General features: G+C 39.0%; 1 protein-coding gene across 2 annotated transcripts in view; it reads left to right on the top strand.

Moving 5' to 3' along the window:
* The first annotated feature begins 1,606 nt into the window (after window positions 1-1,606).
* PPP2CA (protein phosphatase 2 catalytic subunit alpha) overlaps window positions 1,607-12,619 on the top strand; it is a 134,171-nt gene continuing 123,158 nt past the window's right edge. Inside the window, exons 1-3 of one of the 2 annotated variants that reach the window (XM_059417581.1) lie at window positions 1,607-2,035; window positions 2,237-2,419; window positions 10,002-10,196. In XM_059417581.1, the coding sequence (XP_059273564.1) occupies window positions 2,255-2,419; window positions 10,002-10,196 (360 nt within the window). In that variant the 5' untranslated portion in view covers window positions 1,607-2,035; window positions 2,237-2,254. The remainder of the gene's footprint in view (window positions 2,036-2,236; window positions 2,420-10,001; window positions 10,197-12,619) is intronic. The other variant, XM_059417583.1, reaches the window with a different exon arrangement.

Raw genomic sequence — 12,619 nt, 5'->3', positions numbered from 1 at the left:
TCATGTGGGGCTCCATCCCAGGACCCTGCGATCATGACCTGACCTGAGCCGAATGCAGAGGCTTTAACCCACTGAGCCATCCACGCGCCCCTGGAACTACTTCTAACAGGAGTTTGCTCTCATTTGAGGACTGGTGTCAAAAATGTGTCAAAGTCAATGGATTTGGCTAAGATGAGGGTACATGGAGATGAAAACTCAAAGCATTTAGAAGGGTAGTTGGTTGTCAAGAAACCTTACAAATACGACTCGGATGTGGGGAAGAGATTTTGCAGACATGGGTGGGGATTATGTATCTAACCTGGATAACTCACCTCACTTTTCTACACCAGCAAGTAAGGTGCAAATTAGTCTGAAGTGTCACCCACCAGGGAGCTCAGAGGTGTTGATGCAGCCTGTGAGGATTTTGACATTTCCTTGAGTTCCCTCCTTCCACTGTCTTTGATTCCTGGCCTCGGGGCTTTCATGGTCTGGAGAACTCAGAGATCTTTACATACTTCTGGGTAATTCTCCAGCCCAAGGCGAAATGGGATCATCGCACCAAGTTGCCCGTAGTTTCAGGGAATTGAAAGAGTTAATTTCCCCCCACTTTCTTGCTACCTCCTTTTCCCCCGAAGTCTTGAATTCTGTATTTTGCTTTTATAACTGCTTTGGTGATCAAGTTAGCCAAGCCTAACTCTTCATAGGTTCTGTGATGCATTTACAAATGAGATTCTCTAAATTAAAAGCTGAATATTCTCTTTTGCCTTCCTGCCATAGTGATCCTAACTCTCCCCAGGATATAGCTAAAGATGAAGACATACATGTAGGGTCACACGCAGTGAAATGGTAAAGACAATCTCCAAAAAATACCGTATTATGTCACTTACCTAGCAATGTATATTTGTTATGGAAACTCAGTTTATGGAGGCTGTCAGGTCAGCAAAACCCCATGTCCAGTTCTTAAGCAATAGTTAATGGTCCTCCCTCCCCCTGCTCTGCTGCGCCCTTTTATGTTGGGCCACGTCGGTCTATCTACCGAACCCTTTTACTTGTTTTCCCTAAGAGGGTGTTTTTTAAAAGGTGTTCTACGAGTCGAAAAAAAAATTTTTTTTAAGTTTGTAGCAGTAAAAGGTTTTCAAGAAACATTCTTGATTTGACAAATGTCTTAACCTCGTTTTAAAAATGAATTTCGACAGCTGAGATCGAACTCAGGTCTATGAAATATTAATGTCACTAGGTAACTTAGACGACTATAATTACACAAGACTTCCTTGGAAGACTAGTTTTACAACATGTTTCTACTTAAAAACTCCAGCCATCCTTTTAGGACGCTGAGCCAACGGCAGAAGTTCTTTGTCCTGGGGCATCTAAGACGCAGGTTGGGCAAGCCTCCGCCCCTCTTGCCCTTCCCTAAAAGACACGCAGACTCTCGGTGCAGTAAAATGTGGCTTCTCCTCCATCTCTGCTCAAAACCAGCCTTGTGAGTTGGTCTCAACCCATATACTTCCCACCGCAAGCCCAAGAAAGCTTTCACTTGGCACGCACCGAGAACTCATTTTCACCGTGTCTCATTTTCTCTTCCGGGTCGTGCCGGATGCGGCTGATGTTCCGGTCTTGCGCAGTAGGCCCTAAGCACGAGGTCAGCGGCAGTGTTGCCATGGTAGCGGGCTCCCTGGAGCTAGGGGGCTGGCAAGCTAAATAGGGTCGGGGTCCATTTGTTCCGCCGGGTTTGCGGCGGAGCCAGGCCGGCGGGACTGCAAAATGGGCTGAGACCTCGGCGGTTGACCGGACGAGGTCTACTGTAGGGCAAGTGGCGCAACACTGGTCCGGGACCCTAAGAGGTCTGGTTTGAGGAACCGGTGGGGCTGAGGTTTTCTTCGGTCCGGGGGCCTAATCTGTGCGCCACGGCAGTATTTCGGGAACCCCATAGTTGAGGGCCACATGACAGGAAGTGTGCGGACCCCATTCTTGATGAATTGGTGACAGGTAGTGAGGGAATCTGAAATCTGCGTGTTCACGGGAATGACCGAGACAGCAGGAAGCTCCCTAATTTCTGGTGAGCGCTGGAGCCCCACAGGGACACCTTACTGTCTAGTTGGCAGAGTTACCGAGGACAAACAAGTATCTGTGGGAAAGATTAATATTTTCCATGTTTTATGTCTTTTAAAATACGGGTGTATTGTGGAAATGCAGTGTCCAGCTTGAATAAATAAAAGTACAAATGTTTAACTTTTTTTTTTCCTTTATTTTTATGAAGAAGAATCCGGACTTGAAAATGGAGATGTATGAAACCCTCGGAAAAGTGGGAGAGGGAAGTTATGGAACAGTCATGAAGTGTAAACATAAGGATACTGGGCAGATAGTGGCCATTAAGATATTTTATGAAAAACCGGAAAAATCTGTCAACAAAATTGCAACGAGAGAAATAAAGTTTTTAAAGGTTTGCTTCTTTTACCTTAATTGCTATAAATCAAAAGAGGAATTGTTATGGAATAAAAAATTATATAAGGAATCTTTTATTTAACACATGTGTGAAGACATAGAGTAGACTTAAAAAAGTGTGATACCTTATTGTCTACATTTTGAAATTTTATAGGGATACAAGATATATATGCTTATATATAATGTAACAAAAATTATGCCAAATATTATTATTTTTCAGAAATAGTAAAAGACAGTATCTGCTCTAAAGTACTTTTATTGTTTAATCAGAAAGATGGAAAGTCTCTTGAAAACAATACTGAATATAAAGTGACTCGTAATAAATGACAAGTGAGTAACACAAAGTCCAGTTAAGTAGAGAAATTTTTTTTGGAGGAAATGGGACATGTATTTGGTCTTAAAGGATGTGAAAAATTTAGGTAAGAGGGAGAAACTATTGTATTCTAGGTTAGGGGAACAACATAAACTCAGATATCCAAGCATGAAAAAGAACAGAGAGCAGAGACATTGGTTGGTCTGTGGAGTTTTTTGGACAGAGTAGAAAGAGGTGAGATTAGAGAAGTAAACTGGAGTTAGGTTCTAAAGTCTTGGCTTAAAAAGACAAACTTTGATTTTGTAAGAGGTGGAAGGTTTTGAATTCAAAATAAAGCAACTATATATAATAATTTAGCACCATTTTTTAGAATAGGCTGGAAGACAGTAAAAATAGGGAGGTCTGTTATAAATTTAATTCAAGAATCTTGGTAAATACCATGAGAATCCTTGCTGGGTTGCAGCAACTTGAGTTTAAAGTTAGAAAAGCAAAGTTAAAATAGACTATATTGCAAAAGAAGACATGAAAGAATGTAGAAGGAAACAGAGGGAGGCAGAAGAATTAATGAAGTTCAGTGACTGTTCTCACTGATGGAAATATGAAAGACCCAAATGAGAAATGGACTGGAAACTAGTTCAGTTTTAGAAATGTTGAATTTGATGTGACAAGAATACATTTAAATAAAGCTCACTAGTATGGTTTTAGAAATGGGATGGAAAACAGAATTTTATGTAGGTATAACAGGTCAACCCAAGGGAAAGAACTTAGGACTGTGAAGAAAGGAGCATTAACATTCCTTAGGGATTGGGTACAAAACTAGTGATTAAAAAAATATTTAAGTCTACATATTTTATTTATTAGAATTTATCTAGATGCTTTAAGGTTTATGACTTTGACAATATAGTCTAGATGTTTTATGTGATGAAGAAAAGTCTTTCATTTTTATCTGATACAAAAGTAATATTCACCTCTATTTTATAATTGAAGTATAATTAACATACGATGTTATATTAATTTCAAGTGTACAGTGTAGTGATTTGACATTTCTATACATTATTGAGTGTTCACCATCAAGTGTAGTCATCATCTGTCACATACAATGTTATTGACCATATTCCCTGTGCTATACTTTTCATTTCTGTAATTTTTTTTAAGTTTTATCCCTGGAAGTTTGTACCTCTTAATCCCCTTTTATCTATCTCACCCGCTCACTTCCCTCTGTCCTCTCTGGCAACCACCAGTTTGTTTTCTGTATTTAAGAGCCTGCTTGATTTTTTTTTTTTTTTTAAGATTTTTATCCATTTATTTGACAGACAAGAGATCACAAGTAGGCAGAGAGGCAGGCAGAGAGAGAGGAAGGGAAGCAGGCTCCCTGCTGAGCAGAGAGCCTGATATGAGGCTGGATCCCAGGACCCTGGGATCATGACCTGAGCTGAAGGCAGAGGCTTTAACCCACTGAGCCACCCAGGTGCCCCTGATTTTTTTTGTTTGTTCATTTGTTTTGTGTTTTTTTGGATTCCACAAATAAGTGAAGTCATATGGTATTTGCCTTTCTTTGTCTGACTTATTTCACTTAGTGTAATACTTTCTAGGTCCATCCATGTTGTTTCAAATGTTAAGATCTCATATTGGGGGGAGGCGCCTGACTGGCTTAGTCAGTAGAGCATGTGACTCTTGATACCAGGTTGTTGAGTTTGAGTCCCACATTGGGTGTAGAAATAACTTTTTTAAAAATCTAAAAAAACCAAACAAACCTTTTTTTTATGATTGGGTAATATTCCATTGTATATGCACACCATATCTTTTTTATCCATTCATGTAATGATGGATGCTTTGGTTGCTTCTATATCTTGGCATTGTAAATAACACTGCAGTAAACATAGGGGTGCATATATATATATTTTTTTTTTTTTTTTAAGATTTATTTATTTATTTGACAGACAGAGATCACAAGTAGGCAGAGAAGCAGGCAGAGAGAGAGAGGGAAGCAGGCTCCCTTCTGAGCAGAGAGCCCGATGCCTGGCTCAATCCCAGGACCCTGAGATCATGACCTGAGCCCAAGGCAGAGGCTTTAACCCACTGAGCCACCCAGGTACCCCACATATGTCTTTTTGAATTAGTGTTTTCACTTTGGGCAAATACCCATTAATGGAATTACTGGATCATGTGGTATTTCAACTTCTAATTTTTTGAGCAACCTCCATACTATTTTTTATAGCACCTTCTTCAATTTATAGTCAGCCCCCGTAACAGTGCTTTTCCTCCACATCCTTGCCAATACTTGTTATTTTCTTGTCTTTTTAATGCTAACCATTCTGATTGGTGTGAGGTGATTTCTCATTGTGGTTTGATTTGCATTTCCCTCATGAGGAGTGTTGTTGAGCATCTCTTATGAGTCTGTTTGCTACCTGTATATCTCCTTTGGAAAAATGTCTATCCAGGTCCTTTGCTCATTTTTAAATAGTATTGTTTGTCTTTTTTAGTGTCGAGTTGTATAAATTCTTTATATATGTTGGATATTAAACCCTTATCCTAGACATCATTTTTAAGTGTCTTCTCCCATTCAGTAGGTTGCCTTTTTATTTTGTTAATGGTTTCCTTTGCTCTACAAAGGCTTTTTATTTCGGTATAGTCCCAATAGTTTATTTTTGCTTTTGTTTCCCTTGCCTGAGGACACAGATCCATAAACATGTTGCTAAGGGTGATCTCTAAGGGAGTACTGCCTAATGTTTTAGGAGTTTTACAGCTTCAGGTCTCACATTTAGGTCTTTAACCCATTTTGAGTTTATTTTTGTGTATGGTGTTATAAAGTGGTGCAGTTTCTTTTTTTTTTTTTTTTAAGATTTTATTTATTTATTTGACAGAGAAAGATCACAAGTAGGCAGAGAGGCAGGCAAAGAGAGAGAGAGGGAAGCAGTCTCCCCGCTGAGCAGAGAGCCCAATGCGGGACTGGATCCCAGGACCCTGAGATCATGACCTGAGCCGAAGGCAGCAGCTTAACCCACTAAGCCACCCAGGTGCCTCTACAGTTTCATATTTTTGCATGTAGCTGTCCTGTTCCCCCAGTACTATTTGTTGAAAAGACTGTCTTTTTGTGATTGTCTTGCCTCTGCTGTCAATTAATTGACCATGTAGGTGTGTTCTTCTGTTCTTTTCATTATGCCTCTTCTGTTTATGTGTATGTTCCTTTGGACTCTGTGTCCTGTTCTGTTGATCTCTGTGTCTATTTTTGTGTCACTATCATACTTTTTTGATACTGTAGCTTTGTAGTATATCTTGAAATCTGGGCTTGTGATACTTGCAGCTTTGTTCTACTTTCTCCAGATTGCTTTAACTATTTGAGGTCTAAATTTTAGGATTAATTGTTCTAGTTCTATGGAATTCTCCTCTTTCTTTGTAAGTCTATATTAGATATGACGGATCAATTTGGGGTTTTGCTTGTATTTTTGTTTTTTAAAGATTTTATTTATTTGTCAGAGAGAGAGAGAGAGTGCACACGCACAAGCAGGGGGGCACACAAGCAGAGTGAGCAGCAGGCAGAGGGAGAAGCAGGCTCCCCACTAAGAAAGGAGCCTAATGCAGGACTCATTCCCAGGACCCTGGGATCATGACCTGAGCCAAAGGCAGACCCTTAACCAACTGAGCCACCCAGGGGTCCCTCAATTTGTTTAAATAAAATAAATATATTAGGTATTTCTATTTGTGTATTGTTGAGTTATTCTATTTCTAGACAGTGTAAAGAAAAGGTAGAATCAGTGAAGATGTTATGATTTTGTGAGATGCCACTGCTTTTCCTGATGACCTAAAACATTGTAATACCATAAGGCAACTGTTGTACACCATAAGTGAAAATTTGCTTAGATGGAGATCTTTTCCCAAGCAATATCTTTTGCTCTTTCTTCAGCTCTGTTACATTTAAGCTGATTATTTTTTTTCTAGTTTATCATTTTGTAAAAACTACCAATATGTTGCAAGAACACAGAAAGTAAATAGAAGATGTAGTTAACGGGGCACCTGGGTGGCTCAGTGGTTAAAGCCTCTGCCTTCTGCTCAGGTCATGATCCCAGGGTCCTTCTCTTCTCAGCAGGGAGCCTGCTTCCTCCTCTCTCTCTGCTTGCCTCTCTGCCTACTTGTGATTTCTGTCTGTCAAATAAATAAAAATAAAATCTTTAAAAAAAAAAAAGAAGAAGAAGATGTAGTTAACTATTACAACTATTATACAAACTGTTTGGAAACACCTTAACTATTTATTCTCATTGACTTGTTTGTTTGGTGTTTTGTTTGTTTGTTTTATTTTTAAGTTGGCTCCACACTGGGCCTGAGATCAAGACGTGAGATGAAATCAAGAGTTAGAGGCTTAACCAACCAAGTCACCCAGTTGCCCCTTATTGGTTCATTTCTTATAGGATTTTAAAATTGATTCTATCTAATTCGACAAGAGAGAGTTCTTGGATTAATTCACATTTTTAGTCTAAAAAGATTGCCATTATGACTTCATTTGAATTAAATTTTTATCTGCTAGAATTTTATTAAATGCAGTTAAGAGTAATTAGTGACAATAGCTATAGGAAAGTTATCTGGTAATGAAGGAAAACAAAAGTAAACAACTTGAGGAGTAGCAAAGAAGAATTTCTAGGAGTTTCACGGTTAATCTGAGAAAGAATTCTTTCCCCTGGTGGATCTTCCATAATGCTTATTGACTTACATTAACTCTTCGTTGCTTTAGCCTTTAAAATAAAGACTAGAGAAGGAACCAGTAATTTTCCTTAGCTGAAGGATTAGTAGTGTAGCGTCCAAAAGCAGTCAGTTGTCTTTGGTGCTACTAGCATGGTGTCACTGCAGCACTCTGGCATCTTGCCAACCAGGGAAATTGGGAATAAAATAGGAAAGGAATCTGGCATTATATTCTGGCATGTTTTTCTTTTAGTCATATTTTAAGGACTTTGGACTATGTGTAAGTACAGATAAGTAGAAAAATTTATTATTGTGCTGTTAGAATAAAGACAAATATTTTTCATAACATTTAATTTTCTAATGAATCTAACATTGAAAATATACCTCTCGATTTTTAGCCAAATGAATAAATGCTTTTAGTAATTTGAAAATGTTAAGTATTTGAGAACTGGTAATAATTAAGTTAGCATGTTAAAAAATAAACAGGATAAAATACTGAACCTCATTTGTTTTCTAAGCTGATAAATGCCATTTTTTACCTTCTGAAGTTAAGATTGTTACTAGTTTAAGGTGTTTATTTAATAGAATGTTACAAACAGTGAACAAAAAGGTATCCACAAATAATTGTATATTTTTGTGAAGTTCCTATGACTGTAAATTATTATTTTGTGTATCTGTCAAGTTTCTATGTATTTTGATTCTATTTGTTCCAGTGTAATTAATTAATTTATACTGTCCACCTGGAACTTATGTTTCACTTTTGAGAGTTGAGGATCAAACTAAGAAAATCATTTCTTTGAAATCATCACGTACTGAGTGGCATTAAAATCCATGCTCATGAGATTAAGAGTCACTTATGGTTTGTCTCCCTCCCAATCCCATCTTGTTTCATTTATTCTTCTCCTACCCACTTAAGCCCCCATGTTGCATCACCACTTACTCACACAGGGAGATCATATGATAGTTGTCTTTCTCTGCTTGACTTATTTCGCTAAGCATGATACCCTCTAGTTCCATCCACGTTGTCGCAAATGGCAAGATTTCATTTCTTTTGATGGCTGCATAGTATTCCATTGTGTATACTGAGGGTTGCTGGGGGGAGGGGAGGTTGGTAGAAGGGGGGTGGGGTTATGGACATTGGGGAGGGTATGTGTTTTGGTGAGTGCTGTGAAGTGTGTAAACCTGGCGATTCACAGACCTGTACCCCTGGGGATAAAAATATATGTTTATAAAAAATTAAAAATTAAAAAAAATCCATACTCATTTGAAAACTAACATTTTAAATTCCAGATGTTAGACTTAATTATAAACCAAGTTGAAGGATAGAAAGATATGTCTTGGGGCACCTGGGTGGCTCAGTGGGTTAAGCCTTTGCTTCAGCTTGGGTCATGATCTAAGGGTCCTGGAATTGAGCCCCGCATAGGGCTCTCTGCTCAGTGGGGAGCCTGCTTCCCTGCCTCTCCCCTGCCTGCCTCTCTGCCTACTTGTGGTATCTATCTCTCTGTCAAATAAATAAATAAAATCTTAAAAAAAAGGAAAGATCTGTTTTAGGGGCACCTGGATGATGCGGTAGGTTGAGTGTCTGACTCTTGATTTCAACTCAGGTTATGATCTCAGTCTTGTGAAATGGAGCTCCACATCCACTGAGTGCAGAGCCTGTTTGGGATTCTCTCTCTCTGGGTCCTTCTCCCCCACTCATCTGTACACACTCTCACTCTCCCCAGTAAAGAAATAAAACTTAAGAAAAAAAAAAAGGTATATCTTAGCAGCATACCAACTTGCATTATACTACATTAACTCTAAATTAATTTAATAAATAATCAAATGCCAGCTTGAAGTAAGACAGTACATCTCCCCTTGTTCTGTATGTATTAATTATGAAATAGTTTAGCATTTTCTTAGGTTTATTTTTTTTAGTAATCTCTATACCCAACATGGGGCTCAAACTCACCACTGCAAGATCAAGAGTTGCATGCTGTTCTGAGCCTCTCTAAACTAGGAGCCCCTAAATTAGCATTTTAAAAAAATAGGAATGTAAACAAATAAGTTGAAAGTTTCCTATTGAAATTCATGGAGTAAAATAGGCTGAGAATAAGGGCACCTAGGTGGCTCATTCAGTTAAGTGTGTGTCTTTGACTCAGGTCATGATCCCACAGTACTGGGATGGAGCCCCAAGTTGGGCCCCCTGCTCATCAGGGAGACTTCTTCTCCCTGTTCATGCTTGCTCTTGATCTCTCTCTCAAATAAATAAATAAATAAAGTCTTTTAAAAAATAGACTGAGAATATTTATGCTTTTAAAAATTATGTAGGCGGGGCGGCCTGGGTGGCTCAGTAGGTTAAAGCCTCTGCCTTCGGCTCAGGTCATGATCCCAGGGTCCTGGGATCCAGTCCCGCACCGGGCTCTCCGCTTAGCAGGGAGACTGCTTCCCTTCCTCTCTCTCTGCCTGCCTCTCTGCTTACTTGTGATCTCTGTCTACCAAATAAATAAATAAAAATCTTAAAAAAAATAAAAATTATGTAAGTATTTTATATATATGTATAAATTATTACACATGAAATAATGTATTATAAATCTGTTTCTTCTGTCAATAGCAATTTCGTCATGAAAACCTGGTCAATCTGATTGAAGTTTTTAGGCAGAAAAAGAAAATTCATTTGGTGTTTGAATTTATTGACCACACGGTATTAGATGAGCTGCAACATTATTGTCACGGACTAGAGAGTAAACGACTTAGAAAATACCTCTTCCAGATCCTTCGAGCAATTGAATATCTTCACAATAATAACGTAAGTGATTCAGAGTAAGCCAAACTATAGGATGTATATGAATTGTAAATGCTCTTTAATGAAGGTTTTAAAAGTATTTTTCTGTACAATAGTAATTGTTATCCTGAAACTGGGGCCATTACCTATACTTTAGTTGCAGAATTGCAAAATGTGTTAAGTACACAGTAATAGAGTTGTAACTCTAACAATAGGACAGACCAAGGATGGGGTGCTAAAGGAAGTATCAGTAATTTGGTAAGGAGGAACCAGCCATCAGGTGGGACCTTTTATTGGGGAAAGTACATCAAAATGTTGCCGGGCAGGCTCAAATGAAGGAAGGTTTAGAGGTAGGAACTAGAGACTAGGATGGGGAATGGCAAGTAAATGTAGATGCCTTTAAGGAAAGAAAGCAGAAATAAAGTTGCTAAGAGGTACATAGTCTTGCTTTTTTTTTTTTTTTTTAAGATTTTATTTATTTATTTGACAGACAGAGATTACAAGTAGACAGAGAAGCAGGCAGAGAGAGAGGAAGGGAAGCAGGCCCCCTGCTGAGCAGAGAGCCTGATGTGGGACTCTATCCCAGGACCTTGAGATCATGACCTGAGCCGAAGGCAGCGGCTTAACCCACTGAGCCACCCAGGCGCCCCCACAGTCTTGCTTAACATGAAAAAAATCAAGACCACAAAGATCAACTGTTCTGAATTTTAGTCAGCTGCCTAGTAAGTGTTTAGTTCAGCAGGTTTTTATGGAGGTATTTCGTTCCCAACTTCAGCTCTACTCTCTGGAAATTTAGATATATATTCAGGAAATAACAGGAAGAACCTCAAAAAATTTATTAGTAAATGATATAGACAAAACATCTTATATCCTAAGCTTTTTTGGCTATCTTAGTTTCTTTTCTTTCTTTCTTTCTTTCTTTTTTTTTTTTTTAAGATTTTATTTATTTATTTGACAAACAGAGATCACAAGAAGGCAGAGAGGCAGGCAGAGAGAGAGGAAGAGAAGCAGGCTCCCTGCTGAGCAGAGAGCCCAATGCATGTGCTCTATCCCAGGACCCTGAAATCATGACCAGAGGCCTTAACCCACTGAGCCGCCCAGGCACCCCTCGCTATCTTAATTTCTAATTTTCTGTCTTGCTAATAGTGCGTCTCATTTTGTAGCTTTTTTTAAATTTTATTTTATTTATTTTTTACAGAGAGAGAGAGACAGCAAGAGAGGGAACACAAGCAGGGGGAGTGGGAGAGGGAGAACCAGGCTTTCCAACTAGCAGGGAGCCCTGTGGGAGCTCGACTAAGTCACCCAGGCACTCCTCATTTTGTAGTTTTGAAATGTGGTTATAATCACAATTGGAATTGATATTGTCATTTCCTTGCCAGCTGGATCCATAGGGAGGCATTAAAATGTAATAGTAAGAGCACAGTCTGTGGAATCAGACTATCCTAGATTTTCACCCACCATCTTTTCTCTGGGTAACCATGTGGTTACCTATGCAGTTCACAGCTCACTGCAGTAGAGTGTAGTGACAGGTGGTAGCCCCATTATGTTCTGGTCCCAGGAAAGTTACCTAACCTCCCTGATCCTCACTGTCCTCATGGGTAAAATGATGTAGTACCTCACATTTTTTTTTTATAACAGTCAAATAAGATAGTAGGTATAAAGTGTTTAGCATTGTGTCAAGCATATTTTAAGTATTTAATAAGTAGTGCTGGTAGGGAGTCAGGAATAGTTGTGTTATCTGTATCTCTATTCTGCTTTACCTGTTTGAAAGAGTTTCTTGAATCAAGGGAGACACCAGTATGGGCTATAATTGGAATAGAGGACTTCAAAGAGGAAGTAAAACTAAAGTAAGTAGAATTTGGAATTGTAGCTAAGATTTCACTGGAATAGAACAGGAATTAGATTCAGATGGGGTACTGCTGTGAGAACAGTGCAGGCCTGAGCAGGGGACTTAAGAGAGTGGTGATGAGTGAGCTCTATAAAGACTAGGTAGAGGGTGATAAGATTGCATGGGTTCCTTGAGGAGAGGTTTCCTGAATCTTGAAATTCGTCCTGAAGAGTTTGGACACTTTTTCCTGAGGATATTGGGAGACCACAGAAGGGTTTTGAATCTGGCTATAACAGGATTAAAACAAAACCTAAATTAGGGTGCCTGGGTGGCTCAGTTGATAAAGCGACTGCCTTCGGCTCAGATCTTCATCCTGGAGTCCTGGGATGGAATCCTGCATTGGGCTCCCAACTCCATGGGGAGTCTGATTTTCCCTCTGACCTTCTCCCCTCTCATGCTCTCTCTCACTTTCTCTCTCTCAAGTAAATAAATTAAAAATCTTTAAAACAAACAAACAAACAAACAAAAAACCCTAAGCTTATTTTGGCAAGTGTAGAGGGAAAATATGGGTAGAAGCAGAACAGGTGAGAGGCTATTATGACAGTCCAGATACGAAGCG

Source organism: Mustela nigripes, chromosome 12 (assembly GCF_022355385.1).
Source record: "Mustela nigripes isolate SB6536 chromosome 12, MUSNIG.SB6536, whole genome shotgun sequence".
Lineage (NCBI taxonomy): Eukaryota > Metazoa > Chordata > Mammalia > Carnivora > Mustelidae > Mustela > Mustela nigripes.
The sequence above is the reverse complement of the archived record's forward strand: the minus strand, read 5'-3'. Positions and strand labels throughout refer to the sequence as shown.